The 15,200-nt window shown below is 53.4% G+C and overlaps 1 protein-coding gene across 22 annotated transcripts in view; it reads left to right on the top strand.

Annotated features, from left to right (window-relative positions):
* The window catches only part of RALGPS1 (Ral GEF with PH domain and SH3 binding motif 1), a 302,499-nt gene extending 287,412 nt beyond the window's left edge, over positions 1-15,087 (top strand). For 6 of the 22 annotated variants that reach the window (XR_011255489.1, XM_069582368.1, XM_069582361.1 and 3 more), the window contains 6 exons: positions 1,773-1,856; positions 3,166-3,271; positions 5,076-5,168; positions 5,347-5,452; positions 6,043-6,134; positions 10,491-11,241. Coding sequence is in view for 21 of the 22 variants with exons in the window: in XM_069582368.1 (XP_069438469.1) it covers positions 1,773-1,856; positions 3,166-3,271; positions 5,076-5,168; positions 5,347-5,452; positions 6,043-6,134; positions 10,491-10,520 (511 nt within the window). In the remaining variant the exon portion in view is untranslated. Of the gene's footprint in view, positions 1-1,772; positions 1,857-3,165; positions 3,272-5,075; positions 5,169-5,346; positions 5,453-6,042; positions 7,621-10,490; positions 11,242-11,704; positions 12,085-13,227 lie in introns of those variants that run through there. The other 16 variants (XM_069582376.1, XM_069582364.1, XM_069582372.1 and 13 more) reach the window with 11 other exon arrangements.
* The last annotated feature ends 113 nt before the right edge of the window (positions 15,088-15,200 follow it).

The raw sequence follows: 15,200 nt of genomic DNA, 5'->3' as shown, positions 1-15,200 counted from the left end.
ATCGCTGCAGAAAAGTTCACTGTCAGACCCTGCCCTGCCTCATAAGGGATCCTGGCCATGGCTGGGAAAGAGGCAAGCCCGGAGGCAGTCTCTAAGCCCCTGTGCAGCCTGCTCAAGCACAGGGCTGTGTCACACCCAGTTGTGAAGAAAGAGAGAAGGCACTCTGGCCTGTGGGCCGGGGGTTGAAGGTGCCAGGGCCTCTGAGTGCACGGTGGGGGCGGGGTGGGCCTGCAACCATCATATCACAAGGGTTGGCTGGGGAAAGGGCTGAGACTCGTTACACTTGAGGACTTGGGGGACCGAGAACATGCTGCAGCTCTTTGTCACCTACAGAGGAGTGGCTGACGGATGAGAAGGACAGGGTCCCAGGGCAGTCGACCTGGATGACCATCAGGCTCCCACCAACCTTGAACTTGGGCCTCTGGACAACAAACCCAAGATTGTCATCAAGAACGGTTCCTTCTTGAGCAGAGGATGGGGGGGCAGGAAGCAACGCAGCCACCCCTCAGAGGAACCTGAGCTCAGAGATGGCGTGATGCGCCTGCTGTGATGAATGAGGACATCCCCGCACCACCAGGTGTCCAGTGCCACAGGGCAACGTGCAGGAACCTGGGACTGGCAGTGGACAGTAGAGGGAACAGCTGAAAAGAGAGTGCGGACCTTGTCTGGCTTTATAAGTTGAGTTGCATCATTGTTTGGCCAATGGAGGGCTATAGCCCAGGGACAGACTATGATGCTGTGGGCTTCCCTGGTGGCTCAGTGGTAAAGAACCTACCTGCCAAGCAGGAAATGGGGGATCAATCTCTGGGTCGGGAAGATCCCCTGGAGAAGGGAATGGCAACCACTCCAATATTCTTGCCTGGAAAATCCCACAGACAGAGGACCTGGGTGGGCTGCAGTCCACAGGGTCACAGAGTCAGGCACAACTTAGCAACTAAACAGGAGCGGCAGCAGACCATACTGCAGAGGTCAGGAGAAGACTGAGAACCAAGTAGACACAGGAAGCCATTCTGCTAAGGGAGGAAAGGGCAAAGAGAGAGAGAGATGGAAGCCTGACCCCCAAATAGGTTCAGCTCCCTACCTGCCCTGGACGCTACACCTTCCCCTGGAAAGGCTCACTGCAGGGGAACTACGGGTGAGAAAGAGGCCCGATAGGAGCCCACGGAGGGTTCTGGAGCACCAAATCTTAGACCCTGAAACGGATCAGAGCAGGTTTGCTGGGGACCATCTGGGGCCAGCAAGGAGCCTGTCCGATGGAAAAGATGCAGCAAATGGAGGAATTCAGTAGCACCTGGTGGATACTGATGCTACACGTGCCCCGCCCCCTCCGCCCTGGGCCAACATGCAGGACAACCCGCAGTTCTGTGTCCATGAGTGTACACTTTTAATTGGATTGACCATGGAATATTGGGACTTTACAGGCACGACTGAGCGACTTTCACACTCACTCACAGTGTTTTCTCTTCTCCTCACACTGGGATGAGGGGTGTGCCCAGATTTTAGTCATCCCCTTGTCACTGGAAGAAAGCTGAACACTGAAGGCTGCGGAAGCACTTACCCAGAGGCTTGGGGACCCGCGCTGACGGAGGCTCCAGGGATGTTGTGCTCCAGGTGACCCCGGATGTGCTGCAGTGTGAACGAGGAGGCCAGGGGAGGCGTTGGGGCTGAGGTTTCTGGAGCGCCTTATCACACGGCCTGAGATGCCCTCACCTCTTCCACGAGGGGCTCGTCTTCCCAGGCTGTTGCTAAAACTCGGCTCTTTTCCTCTGAAGCAGGGGACGTCTCTATGCCACGCTGGGGCCCAACTGGCGCGTTCCAGTCCGGAATTCTCCCAGAACCCGGAGCTGCGTCTACAGGTACTCATTTACTCATCTGAGCATTTACTCGACAAGTAGTTCCAGGGCGCTTGCTGGGCGCCAGGCACTGTGTTCGAGGCTGCCGACGAGAGGGATACAGCCTCTGCCTCGGTCCATGGGGCTAAGACAGAAATGGAATAGAAAATCATGGGTGCCACTAGTCCAGAGAGGAGGCCAACCTGGAGAAAAGCCTGGAAGAGTGATAGGAACTAGCCAGATAAAGGGAAAGGAGGCATCGGGGTAAGAAGACCCACAGCCTAAGGACAGTCCATGGGGCCAGGAGGCAGGAGGAGCAGGGTGATTCCAGGAGTGAAGGAGAGTCCAAGTTGTAAGAAGTGAGAGACGGGAGAGGGCGCCGGGTGAGGCCAGAGAGGTGGACCAGAGCCAGGTCCAGAAGGCGGTGAGGAGGGTGGTCTCAGAGGCTCTGGGGGGGTTGCATGGGGGAGGGGGGTGGAAGGGGTGAGGGATGGAGAGGGAAGGGAGTGGCAGGACCCAGGTCATCCTGGCTGCGGTGTGCAGAGCATGTGGAAGGCAAGAGTGCACGCAGGGAGGCCAGAGTAGAGTGTCGGGCAGTTGCTCAATGGATGACCAAGTTATGCCGTAAGGTGGGGGGTGGGGTGGCTGAGCTGGGCAGTCCTGCATATTTAGGGCATGGGATCAGTGATTCTGGGATGCCGAGGGATAGCAGCTTGGCTTAGGTGCTGCGTTGAAGGAGGTGCCATCCAGGGAGCCGAGGCCAGGGCTTTGGAAGGAGGCCTGGGCCGGCGCTGCATTGGGCCTCCTCACCTGCAGGTGGCGCCCTAATTCCCGTGGCAGAGGGGAGAGAGGCGCCCTGAGGCAAAGGTGCGGGGTCTGGGGTTTGGGGGCCTGGGGTTTAGGGTCCCCCCACCCGCCCCCTTTCCTCCTACTTCCTCACTGCTCCTCCCAAGCTCCTGCCAACACAAGGAGGGGCGGGTGCTGCACGGTCCCAAGATCCGCAGGGGGAGAGGAAGCAGGATACGGTGTGGGTGACGCTAGGAGCTGGGTTACAGGGAGCGAGCGTGGTCCCCAAGTCTAGAGCTGCTCAGCGCTCAGAAGGACAAGGGCGAGGCATGTTCCGAGCTGTGGGCGAGCCCAGAGCCGCCCTCCTTCAGGCTCTCTGTGGCCGCAGAGCCCTCCCTTCCCGGCCTGGCCCAGCCCTGTTGAGTTCTCGGTCTGTGGTGGCATCCTGGACCTGGCAGTGGGGGGCCTCTTGGCCCCATGGGTGAGAGGGTGCCTGACCCCAGCTCCTCTGGGTGATGTCTGACCCATGTTCTCCCCCTCTGCCCAGCCCCACTGGTCCATGCATCTGTACGCTGGGGAGCTCTGCGGCGGCCCCCACCATGGAGGGGCCTCTGAGAAGGAAAACTCTGCTGAAGGAGGGACGAAAGCCCGCGGTGAGTGCAGAGGGCAGGGAGGGCAAGGGTTCCAGAGACAGGCCAACCAGGGTCCCAGCCCTGGCCACGCCACAGGGTGGGCAGGGCCTCAGTTTCCACATCTGTAAATTGGGAGAAAATAGTCCCTGCCTCCTGGAGGACTGGGCAGGAAGGTCATGTGTGTGGCCCTGCACAGAGTGAGCAGGCGGTGGACGTCGCCGTGTGATCATCTTGAGGGCAGGTGGAAGCCTGGAGGCCCCGGGAGTCAGGGTGGATGCTGTGCCTGAGATGGTCAGCACGGCCTGGGAAGTATCACCAGTGCAGGTAGTAGCCTCCCTGCTCAGCACCATCATGAAACGTGAGGTGGAAAAGACAGAGACCAGGGATCGAGAGGCCTCTCAGGCTCCAGCACTAGCCGCCAGGTCACCCTGTGCCGAACCCAGAGGCCCCTGGCTCTGTGACCCCTCAGCCCCTTGCAAAGGCCTCTTTGTTCGTTCTTTGGGACACCCATGACTGGCTGCCCGCAAACCCGCCTGTGAGCTGAGTCTCCAGGCAGCATCTGCCAGTGTCTGCTCTGGCCTCCCTCTGCGTCTCTGGTTGCTGTTTGACCCCGTCCACTGCCCATGAGGCCACTTGGAGACACCCCTTCCCACTGACACTCAGCATGATGATGCCAGGCCCCTAGTCTGGGAGCCAATCTAAAAGCTCCCCATCTTCGGATCCCAGGAGGTTCTCGGGTGAGAAGCATCTTCGCCCCAGCCCTGGGCCACACTCTGCCCCCTGGACTCAGTGTCACGCAGCATCTTGCAACGTGAGGCCCTGTATCTGGTCTGCTGTACAGACCTGCTTGCCACCCTCTGTACCTGCATCCAGGCCCCAGTCATCCTGAAGCCAGAGTGAGACATGTCCTAAAAGCACTGCTGTCCCAAATGCTGGTTGGCCCACTGGTAAAGCGATGAGGGCAGTCCAGGGGGTCCTGACCCATAGTTTTGAATAGAATAGACTGGAAAATGTTGGGGTTTCTTACACATAATGAAGATGAGTATGGTTTCATGAAGCTTCTTTTGGTTCAACACACAACACCGTGCTTGTGTGTTGTACACACTTGGTGGGGGTGTCGTCAAAAAGGTCTGAAAGCCACTACTTTCATCATCTGAGACAACGCAGTACCCTTGCCCCTACCAGTGTGAAGAGGAGCCCCCCAGGCTGTGATGCAGGGCGATCTGCTGAACCCCTGTCCTTCCACGATGGGATATTTGCTTTGCTTTTGCAGAACTGGCTTTTCCAAACCAATGAGTGGAGCCCCAAACCGGGGATTCCAGGCCTTATGCCTAGAGAAACAAAAGCTACACCAGCAGTTTGGCCCTGCTGGGCATCAGCCCTTCTAGCCATAAATGCTCTCAAGGTGCTGCCATTCACTCTCAGCCAAGAGTGCCCATCACAGACAATCCAATTCTTCCAAGCTGTGGTTTCCACTTGTCCATTTTTCCCTGGGACATTCCTGGGTTCAGGTCACCCGAACTCATAGAAGTTATGCCTTGGCACTAAATGTGGTGGGAAAAGGAAAGGCTCTGGGAGGAAAGGAGCCAAGGATGGGAGGGAGGGCTGGGGCTGATGATCTGCTGAGGAGTCTCGCTGGCTGCTCTGGGCCCTGGTGGAGTGGCACCAAGGGGTGGAGGGCAGGGAAGAGAGGAGGCCTACGCTGGCCCCGCTCAGAAGAAGGGGCCGCCCTTCCGCCCATGTGCCTGGGTCTCTAATCAGGCAGCCTGGGGACTCCACCCCTGCCACTTGCGACATTGTCACTCTGCCTCCCCTTCCTCCCTAGCTGTCTTCATGGACCAGGTACTGGGTCATACTCTCAGGATCCACCCTCCTGTACTACGGAGCCAAGTCCTTGAGGGGCACAGACAGAAAACACGTATGTTCCATGAAAGAACTCCCTGTGCTGGGCCTTCATGTAGTGTGAACTGCTAGGGGTGTGAGGGGAAGGTGGGGAAAGGTGGTGGGGATGGGAGGGAAGCTTGCCTGGCCCAGGTGGGCCTTCCTATGGGAGTGGAGGGCACAGGCCTCCCAGCTATGCTGTTGTTCCCCTGCAGTATAAATCCACACCTGGTAAGAAGGTCTCCGTCGTGGGCTGGATGGTGCAGCTGCCCGACGACCCTGAGCACCCGGACATATTCCAGCTGAATAACCCCGACAAAGGTAGGCGGCAGGCCAGAGCTGGTGCCTGCAGCCTCTCTCTGCCCTGTTCCTTCTGCGGCTAAATGTGCGTTTTGAAACACACAAAAGTAGGGACTTTTGAGGCTGCTGCTTTCCCTTCACGTTAGGTTCTGATGTTCACAGGGTCCCCTTAGTCCCTAAAAGCTGCTTAGACCGTGGTGGGCGTGTCCACTGCGCAGTGCGCATGGCACGTGGCTGTCGGAATCCTTTTCAGCTATGGCTGCTGGGGCCCATCTCCCCTGGAGCTGTGGCTTTGGGGTCTTGGAATAAATAGCATCGTGCTGGATGAGGCAGTGACTTTGAAGCTGGAGGAGTCTGTTTTATCTTATGCATTTGACACATTATTCTGAGAAGGACCCACGGGCTTCACCAGAGCCCAAGACACCATGGTGGGGAAAATGGTTGAGAGAGAAGGGGGCGGAGGGGCACAGAAGGCTTCTGCTCCACACGCCCCGACTTTGGCTGCTCCTGACCGTCCCCAGAGCAGTCACCCAGGTTCATGCTTACCTTCACACCATGGGCAGACCCTCCCATGTGACCTTCCTCTCAACCAGTGGCCTTTCCACCACCAGGCAATGTTTACAAGTTCCAGACTGGCTCCCGATTCCATGCAATCCTGTGGCACAAGCATTTGGATGATGCCTGTAAAAGCAACAGGCCTCAGGTAAAGTCACCAAAGTCCTGCTCATCCCCTGAAATACCCTCTCCCACCCTCGGGGCCATGGGGCCACAGAAAACACGCCTTCCTCCTTCCTGCAGAGACTATTAGCGAGGCTCCCAGGGACTCTCTTTTGATCAGCTTTTCCCCATGAGACAGGGCACCCCCCACCTGGCTTACAACTAAGCCCAGCTTCAGACTAGAACTTTGAACCTGTCTCCTGTATCTTTCCTACTAAAGGAAACACCACAGAAACATCCCATCAGAGACAGGTGGCAGGTGGGCTACTGCCCCATGGCTCAGGCTACAGCATCTATTGAGGTCGTCCCCCTGAAAGTTGATGTTTGGGCATCCTCCAACCTGACCAAAGGGTCTCCCTGACTCCACAACCCTTAGGAATAAGGATAATAGCTAACTTGTTGAGGGCTAACCATGGCTGTTGGTGAGTGGGGCTCCCCACTCCTTGGCATGTTTGAACCAATGGGACTGCTGGTTTGCCAGGCCCTGGCTTGAGGCTTGCTCCCACCCCCATGCCACCCCTCCTAGGACCAGGCTTGAGGCGAGATGCTTTACGTGCAGGAATTGGCCAAATCCTCCCAGCATCCCTGTGGGGTAGGTTCCCAAATTGTCCCCGTTTTATGCTGAGGTCACTGAGGCTCACAAAGTGGTGGACCCTGGTTTAAAGCCCCCTGGTGAGTGAGGTCTCACCCCCTCTTGCCAGACACCAGAGTCTAGACCCGCCTCCGCTGAGCTCTTCCACCGCAGGCATCCCCAGGGTCCCTGACTTCCTCAGCCTCCTGCCATTGAGCCAGAGGCCTGGAAGCAGAGACTCCGCTGTCCAGGCTTGTGAGAGAGGTGGCCGCCCAGCCCTCACACCAGCCCAGGCAGTGTGTGGGCCTCTGGGACCAGAACCAATGCTCTCGGCCCTGAACTTCCCTGACCTGTTCCCCGGATGAGCTGGAAGAGGGTGGGGGCGGGGGAGCTGGGTCCCTCTCTTCTGTCTAGAGAGCCAGCATCGGGGCTGGACTAGAGGGAGGCAGCTTTGAGGAGGAGGATGGTGGTGTGGAGGCCACATCAGACGTGTGGGGCCGGGAGGGCCAGGGCTTCCGTGGTGCTGGTTGCAGCTCAGTCACAGACTTCTCAGCCCCCAGGCTGGTTGTCACGAAGCAGAGGGAGGTCTCTAGTGGCATGTCCCGTGATTCTGGGCTCAGTGTGGGCCCATTCAGGATTTTCCTCTGTAACATAGATGTGGACATGTATTCAAGCTGATCAAATTAGACATGATAAGAAGCTCGAAGGGCAGAATCAGCAGAAAGTCCTCGACAAACTGAAGCAGGAGGGCAAGACCAACACAGGGATAGCCTTGAGGCCCCACAGGGAAACTCAAGATAAATTGCATTTGAGTCCCTCCACTCACTTGCTGGGAATTTGTCCCCAGGCACATGCTCACACATACACACACAGGCTTGTGGTGAGAGTGTTCACTGCAGCATTGTCCTTAGAAAGAGAGAAAGAAAAGCCACGGGAAACCTTGCTGACCCTCAGTATGTCCCTACTGTGCAGCCCCTGATGTGGGTGCTGCAAGTCACAAGTGAGAAAGCCTAAGTGTGAAAATGCATGTCAGGACGATCTCATTTGTATTCAGACACACATGCGTATTGATCGTATGCATGGTGGTGTGTGTAGCATTAGTGAAAAAGCACACAGGAGACTATAGTTCTGAGGTTCCTAGAGCATGTTTTTCATATTAAGCAAATGTAACTGCCCATCCCCGTGATGAGGAGACCAGGGTCCTGGGTTGACAGTCACCTCAAGGTGATGAACAAGGTGCCACCTCAGATCACCTTAGGAGAGGAAGAGCCTCCTGCCCTCTGCTCTGCTCAGGTGGTGACTGCGGGGCCCCTCCTTGGCTCTGAGGGCACAGCCCTGAAGCTCACCTGTACCCAGGGGGCCCCGAGGAGTGACAAAAACTGAAGCCCTGAAGTGGGCCACACAGACGGTGGGGCGGAGAGGGAGGCGGGCCCTTCCTCGGTGTCTGCCCCACGAAGACAGTCGTGGCTCTGAGGGGATGGGCAGGCAGGAGCGGGATGGTTGCCCTGAACAAGAGCCTATGTCCTGATCTGGGGGGCTGTGGGGGGGGCGGCCTGAGGGAGGCAGCAGCCCCGCAGCGGTAGCAGGGACCTGGGTCAAACCCACTTAGCAGGGGAAGTGTTTGGTGTGGACGAATGGATTGCATACCATGTCTGGCAAATGCGGTCTTCCCGCAGCAAGGTTTTGCAACATTGAAGTATTTTTGTCCAGTTTTTAGACCTAAGGGAGAAGGTCTTCTATTTTTTAATACTTTTTATCTCTAATTTACTTTCAACCAAATATTCCTGCTGTCTGCTGTATGTAATAAAAATGGCAACAGCTAAATATTCCACAGGAGGGGATTACTGAAATAAGCCACAATACCTGCCTGCGATGGCATACAAGGGGGCTGCAGAGAAGGATGATACAGAAATGCATCTTCTCCCATTGAAACTCTCAGTGCCTGAGATGACTTTTTTGTGGAATTGCATTTCTTAAAATCGTCTGTGGTAATAGGAAATAGGTGCGCGCGTCTGTGTTCTAAGTCACTTAAGTCGTGTCCAACTCTTTGTAACCCTATGGACTGTAGCCGGCCAGGCTCCTCTGTCCACGGGATTCTGTAGGCAAGAATACTGGAATGGGCTACCATGCCCTCTTCCGGGGGAATCTTCCTGACCCAGGGATCGAACCCTCATCCACGTCTCCTGCATTGCAGGTGGATTCTTTATCGCTGAGCCACTGGGGAAGCCCAATAGCGAGTACGCTTAAACTTACTGATAGCATGTATATAAGGTGTAAACCACAGCAATAAAGCAAATAACCATGTGCCCCCGACCCAGCCTAATGGCAAGACTTCCCCAGGCCTTAGAACACCTCCCTCCCAGGGGTGTCTTCCTAATTCTATCTCCCTCCCACCTACTTATACCCCATAACTGCATTCCTGATTTGTTTGTTTACTGTTCCTTTAAAGCATTACCACACGTATTTGATTTCTTAATGTGTTATCTGGGGTACACTTTTGATTTTTTTTCGTGTTCACCATTCATTCATTCATTCATTCATGTATTTATTTGGTTGTGTCAGCTCTTAGTTGCAGCACGCGGATCTTTCGTTGGCTGCGCGCAGACTTTGGTTGTGGTGCATGGGCTCAGTAGTGGCAGCACACAGGCTTAGCTGCCCTGCAGCCTGTGAGATCTTAGTTCCCCGACCAGGGGTTGAACCCATGTCCCCTGCATTGCAAGGCAGATTCTTAACCACCGGACCACCAGGGAAGTCCCTGGGGTACATTTTTTAAAATTTTCTTTTAAAACCACAGAGCCATTACTGCATAGCTTCTTCTGTGACTTGCTTTTCTCCTACAGTATGATCCTAGGATTCCTCTGCGTCAGTGTATGTAGCTGTGATCCATTTGTCTGTAATTTCTTATCACTTCTCCTGTCCGTGACGCCGAGAATGATTTCCTGCTTCTCACTATTTTGAACAGTGCTGCCGTGACCATCCTTGTAACTGTCTCCTGGTGCGAGGAGATGCATTTTTTCCAGTTCATCCTTTTGACCAAATTGACACCAAGATGGATTTGTTTTTGATGAAATTGCTTCTCATCGGATTTTCTGGAACCCCACAGCCATGCTGGGGAGGAGGCCTGGGGCTGGGGGCATGTCAGCAGCTTTGAAGGGAAGGAGAAGCACTGTGATCTTGGGGCTGGGGGTCCCCCAGTAAAGGGAGCTGGGAGCTGGTCCTGGGGACACAGCATGGGAAGGTCTAGGGGTTCCTGACATCCCCAGACTTCCTCCTTCTCCTTGTGCTTCTACTTGCCAACTCCTACCATCCGCTAACCACCCCTCTTCTCTCCAGGGGCATGGGCTTACCCTACAGGCTCAGTCACCTCTTCCTGCAAATGCATTTGTGCTTTGATCCAGGGATAGTGGTTGAGAGCATGGGTGGTGATGTCACAGCCTTGTCACTCAACCGCTGTGTCCTTCACCTCCCTAAGCCTCTGTTTCCTCATCTTTATAATGGGAATAATTCCAGTACTTGCCTCCTGGGGTTGTTGTGAGGACTCAGGGCACAATACTAGTGGGGTTCTCAGAGCCCTTCCTGGCACATGGTGGCCCCTTAACACATGGCGGCTGTTACTATTGCTGTGTCCTCTCCCCATCCCCACCCACTCATTCACAAACTGACTGAGAGAGGCCTGAACCCTTCCCTTAGGGACCCCTCCACCACCACCCCCAGCCCTGTCCCCTTCCGAAAGGTCGGAACTTTGACAAGAGATTGAGCTTTCTCTTCTAGGTACCTGCAAACCTTATGTCATTTGAATAAGTCTCTGCAGGACTTGGCGTGACTTCGGAGGCCTCTGGGAGCCCAGCCTGGGACTGGTGGCCAAGCGCACATTGGGGCACAGGCCGCTGGCGGGGTGCTGGGAGACTCAGACCTGGACTTGAGGGGACACGGCCTCACAGTCCGGAGAGCTCTGCTGGTGTGGGGTCCACCTGCCGATCCCCAGCCATCCTCATGCCCCCCATTCTGCAGCACCACCTCGCGGGGCCTCGATCGGTCGTCCGCAGACTGTACACCCTGCCTGCCCGCCCACCCAGCCTGGACCCGCGTCTGTCCACCAGCTGCTGCTGCGATCAGGAGCACCCGGCCCATGTTGGGTCCCCAGGGCTTTCTCCTGCACAAAGAGTGGACGGCGACCCCCATGTTGAGGGCCAGAGGGACGAGACAGGCTAGGGACTGGCTCTTTTCACCCCAGCGCATGGGGTCGCTCGCCCACAGGGCTGCCTCAGATTTTGTACACCCGAAGCGTCCTCTGCGTGTGCGTGCCGTGTCTGTGTGCGTGCAAACGAGCGAGTGTGGACTATCCGAGAAACATGCATTTTGGCACAAGACTCGTGACATCACACACTTCATCCTCTTTGAGGCCCTGCTTTCACCTTAAGCGATAGACGCATCCACCGAGGAAGGTCAGAGTGAGAGCCCAGATTCCTCCTGTGTTAAGGGTCCCTCGCATTCTTTTACTGTAAACAAACAATGCCTTAAATTGTGTCTTGTTTTCTGTTCCTATGGGTGCTATTCATCTGGAAGGCCTGCTCCCTGGGCCCCTGGGCCCTCCCAGGCCTTGTTGCGGTCGGCTCTTCTGAGATAGGACCCAGCTTCGGAACCATGGACTGGGCCGGCCGCTGGCCTGCTTGCTTCCTCCCAGCCCCTTCCCGCAGGGTCTGAAGGCGCACCCCCACCCCCATTGCTCCTCCCCCTCCCCCCACCCTGCCCTGTGCCAGCATGGGAGCCGCTTTCTGCCAGCTTCTCGAGGCCAGCTGTACGCGGTGACCTGACCTGCTGCACGGAAGCTACTCTGCACCAACCTCTCCCCGCAGGGCCAGGCTTTCGCTCCCCTCCTCATCTCTCTGCCTCCACTGCCAGGGCGGGGCCTCTGGGATTCCTGATTACACTGGGGAGCCTGGGAGTGACACTGAGGCCTTAAGCTCCCCCATTCTTGTCCCCAGACACAGTCACCAGCAAATTCTCCATCGTCCAAGTCCAAGGGCACAATAGTTGATGACCATGGTGACGAGAGAATAAAGCCCTGCGAAGCAGACAGAGCTCTGGTTTCGGCTGAGAGCTCTTCAGGTGAACAACGTCCTTCACCTGTCACTCCTTGTCATGTTTTTAAGTGACTTACTTTGCACAAATACATTTTTATTTAAAGTCATGAACAAAGATTAGCTTTATTTCTGGTAGCTTTATCACTGTAGCTTCTCCCCCCCAGCCCTTTCCTGCCCTCTCCCCTCCCCTCTTCCTCCTTCTCTTTCCTTCTCTCTTTTTTCTAATCTGGGTGTCCTGATTCTGAGAAGGAAACCTGAATGATTTTTTGAAAGAGACTGGATTTTTGGGTCCTTGTCACTCTTGTGGTTTCAGAGCTCACACTGATCAGACAGCAAACTACTCTTAAAAGAGTTTCTGGGCAAGATGCTTCAAGACAACACCTTAACCACTAAATGGTAATAGTTCAATTTAAAAACTGCCAAAGAACCCACCCCTGTATTTTGATCAAAAGGTGACCACTTTTCCGAAAATTCAGATAAATTAGTGAGGAAAGTGATTGTCATCGGGATCTTATTTTGTGATGGCACCTTACTGTGCTCAGTTTCTAACTTCCTTTGGAACAAGGTCTAGACTACTTTGGTGGTGGGAGAAACGCCCAATGGGGAAGTTGAGGCCATCAAACCTTATCCATCATCGGTGCTTCGCACACTCTCCCGCAGCTGGGGTCAGATGCACACACCTAATTCATACCAACAACTGCTCAAACTAGTATCTGGAGTCTGAATGAACGCAACAGACACCCCAACACCTCTCACCAGAACCATGCAGTGTTAATGCTTTAACTGATACTGTCTCTGGTAATTTTTTTTAAAGTCCAAAGTTTGAACTACTTTCCTTGAGTTTCTCTACTCTTCAAACTGTCCTGGTTTTTCCACCATGAGATATTATAGAAGCCAATCCAAAAACCTCTAAATTTCAGGCTCCACTAAATCAGATCATTCCCTGCCCTTTACAGATTTTCCTTATCTTTCACAAATGTTTTCTTCTGAGCTCAATTTTGAAATAGCACAATCGCAGTTCCTGTCAAAGTGTTTAGTCTTCTCTCTAGTTGAAATTGATCCCATGTCCCCTCCTGGAAACATTCTTAGCTTGGACTCTCCATAGAACTGGTAACGAACCTTGAACTTATCAGAAGAGCCCTGCAGATGAAGCTATAAGGCTCCTGGCTTTCCCAGCAGGGGCTCAGGGCCATGCTTGCTGTCTTCCTAACATTGGTTTGTCCTTCATGCTGCCAGTCATAGCAAGCCAGGGGCAGAGGGAGGGCTAGGCACAAACCCCAAAGGGGAAAGTCCCCAGGTGGGTTCTTACCCTGGAAGGAAGCATTCCTGGGTCTTGCTCTCTGACTCGCCATTGTACACAAATGTCTGTGAAAACATTGAAGGTGATGTCTCTTGCATGTGTATGTTGTATCTTTTTTTTTAAGCAAAGAAATCATGGCACCCCTGAATGAAAGAACGTTCTAGAGTGCTATCTACAGACTATGGAGTAGATAGCTTGTGTCCTCATGATGCCATGCAAACAGCTCACTCACCTCTCCCCGGGAGTAATTTTCACTCTTCTCCGTCAAACGTGTTCTGTAACTCAAGGTCAACCAAGTGCATTCTGACAACTGAAAGTTTGTGGAGGACCGATTTGGTGGGAAGCTGTAGAAATACTGATCTGAGTGTGCCCAGTGGGACAGTGTGGCCTGCCTCCCCTCCCTGGAGAAGCCAGTTCATCACCCAGTCCCCTGTGGACCTTGAAGAGAAGACACTGAAGGGGTTCTGCTTATGAAAGAACCCTCTCTTTCTAGCCAACTGAATTTATATTTTTTTCCTTACCAATGTGGCCAGTATTTCTTTCATCGTCTTCCTCCCACCTTCCAAGCCCAAGAAGTGTGTCTTTTAGGATGCCTTTGACAGGTGGAAGATGGTTCACGAAACAGGAAGCCCTTACAAGCAAGGTCTGCTCTGGTTCTATAGGTGGAGAGTCTAGAGTTCTGGACTCACATTACTGATGCTGAGAATCAGGTGAACAGTGCTGAAAACACAGCCTGACTTACCTATTGTGACTTGGTAAATCACTTTAATCAGTCCCACATCATTCTGACATGTTGGGTGATTTCACGTTTTTTAAAAAAAAAAAAAAAAAACTACAAGAGTCCTTTTGAAATAACAGACCCTCTGTGTAAAGCCACCCATTTGTCCATCAATTATCATTTCTAGTGAGTGCTTCCTGTGTGCCAGACTCTTCCCTGGGATTGAAGTGGCCGAGAACAAGATGAACCTAAGCCCTGCCCTCATGGAGCTGACCTCTCAATGAACAAATAGTCCTCACCACTCCATTTTCTCTCTCCCAGCAAGACCCTGGCTCCCCACCCCCGACAACCCCTACCCAGCACTGGGTAGAAACCCTATGTGGATTCCTCCAGAAAGGCTTCGAAAGGCTCAACAGACTGAATAGTCTTCAATTTGCAAGTCCAGTTACTGTCCGAGTCGCCGGTTGGCACGGGACAGACAGGTACAGAGCTATGGCTGGACACAGTGAGGATTCCAAGGTGGAACGAGAAAGTCACATCAGAACGCTTACAGTATTTACTTCAGAAGTTCTTTGGTTTTAATTTCAATGTTAGATACAAGTACAGCTTGAGCGAGAGCTGCTTTCCCTTGGGTGTCGAGAACTTGTCCCATGGACCACCTCACCACTGGTGCTGCACAAACGTGTGTGCGCCACGGGCAGCCCCCAACTCCCTGCTCGCAGCAGCAACGATGAGCATCTGTGAGTTCTGCAATCACTCATCTCTTTATCTGTTTCTGAACAACTGTGACCATTCAGTAACAGTAGTGATTAATTTAGTGTGGTAAAATCTTCAATAAATTTTGTGCCAAAATGCATGGTTTTTCACTTAGCATTCAAAATGTTGCATAGAGAGTAGTTTTCAATTTCTTACGTATTCCTCCAAGTAAGTTGAAAATCAATTTTTACATTTCAATTTGTTTCTTGTTCAATCCGTTGCACTCTCCCGGGCTGTCTTTTTTTTTTTTTTTTTCAGCAGACCCCCCTGCATGCGGTTGTGTAAGAACTTTCCCTAATTCTTGTGAATTGTCTCATCCACAGTAACCACTGAACATCAGCCCTCTGTGGGATTCTTTAGATTTTTGGTGAAGTATTTTGTTACCTCAGTCTTGTATCAAGTCGCTGTATTTTTCAGCTTGTTACGCGGATAATAATTGTTTCACTAATTAAATACTTTAGTGTATAAACATTTTTGTTTACTTTGAAATTAAATGTGTTTTCCAATGAATATTGCTCAGTTTTTTAAAGTCACGTGCATTCCTTTAGCCAACAGCTGCTGTGCCAGACACAGACGTGAAGGAGTTGAGGGCACTCAGATAAGAGATTACTAGAACATGAATG

This window comes from Ovis canadensis, chromosome 3 (genome assembly GCF_042477335.2).
Source record: "Ovis canadensis isolate MfBH-ARS-UI-01 breed Bighorn chromosome 3, ARS-UI_OviCan_v2, whole genome shotgun sequence".
Taxonomy (NCBI): domain Eukaryota; kingdom Metazoa; phylum Chordata; class Mammalia; order Artiodactyla; family Bovidae; genus Ovis; species Ovis canadensis.
This window is presented reverse-complemented; position numbering and strand designations above follow the sequence as displayed.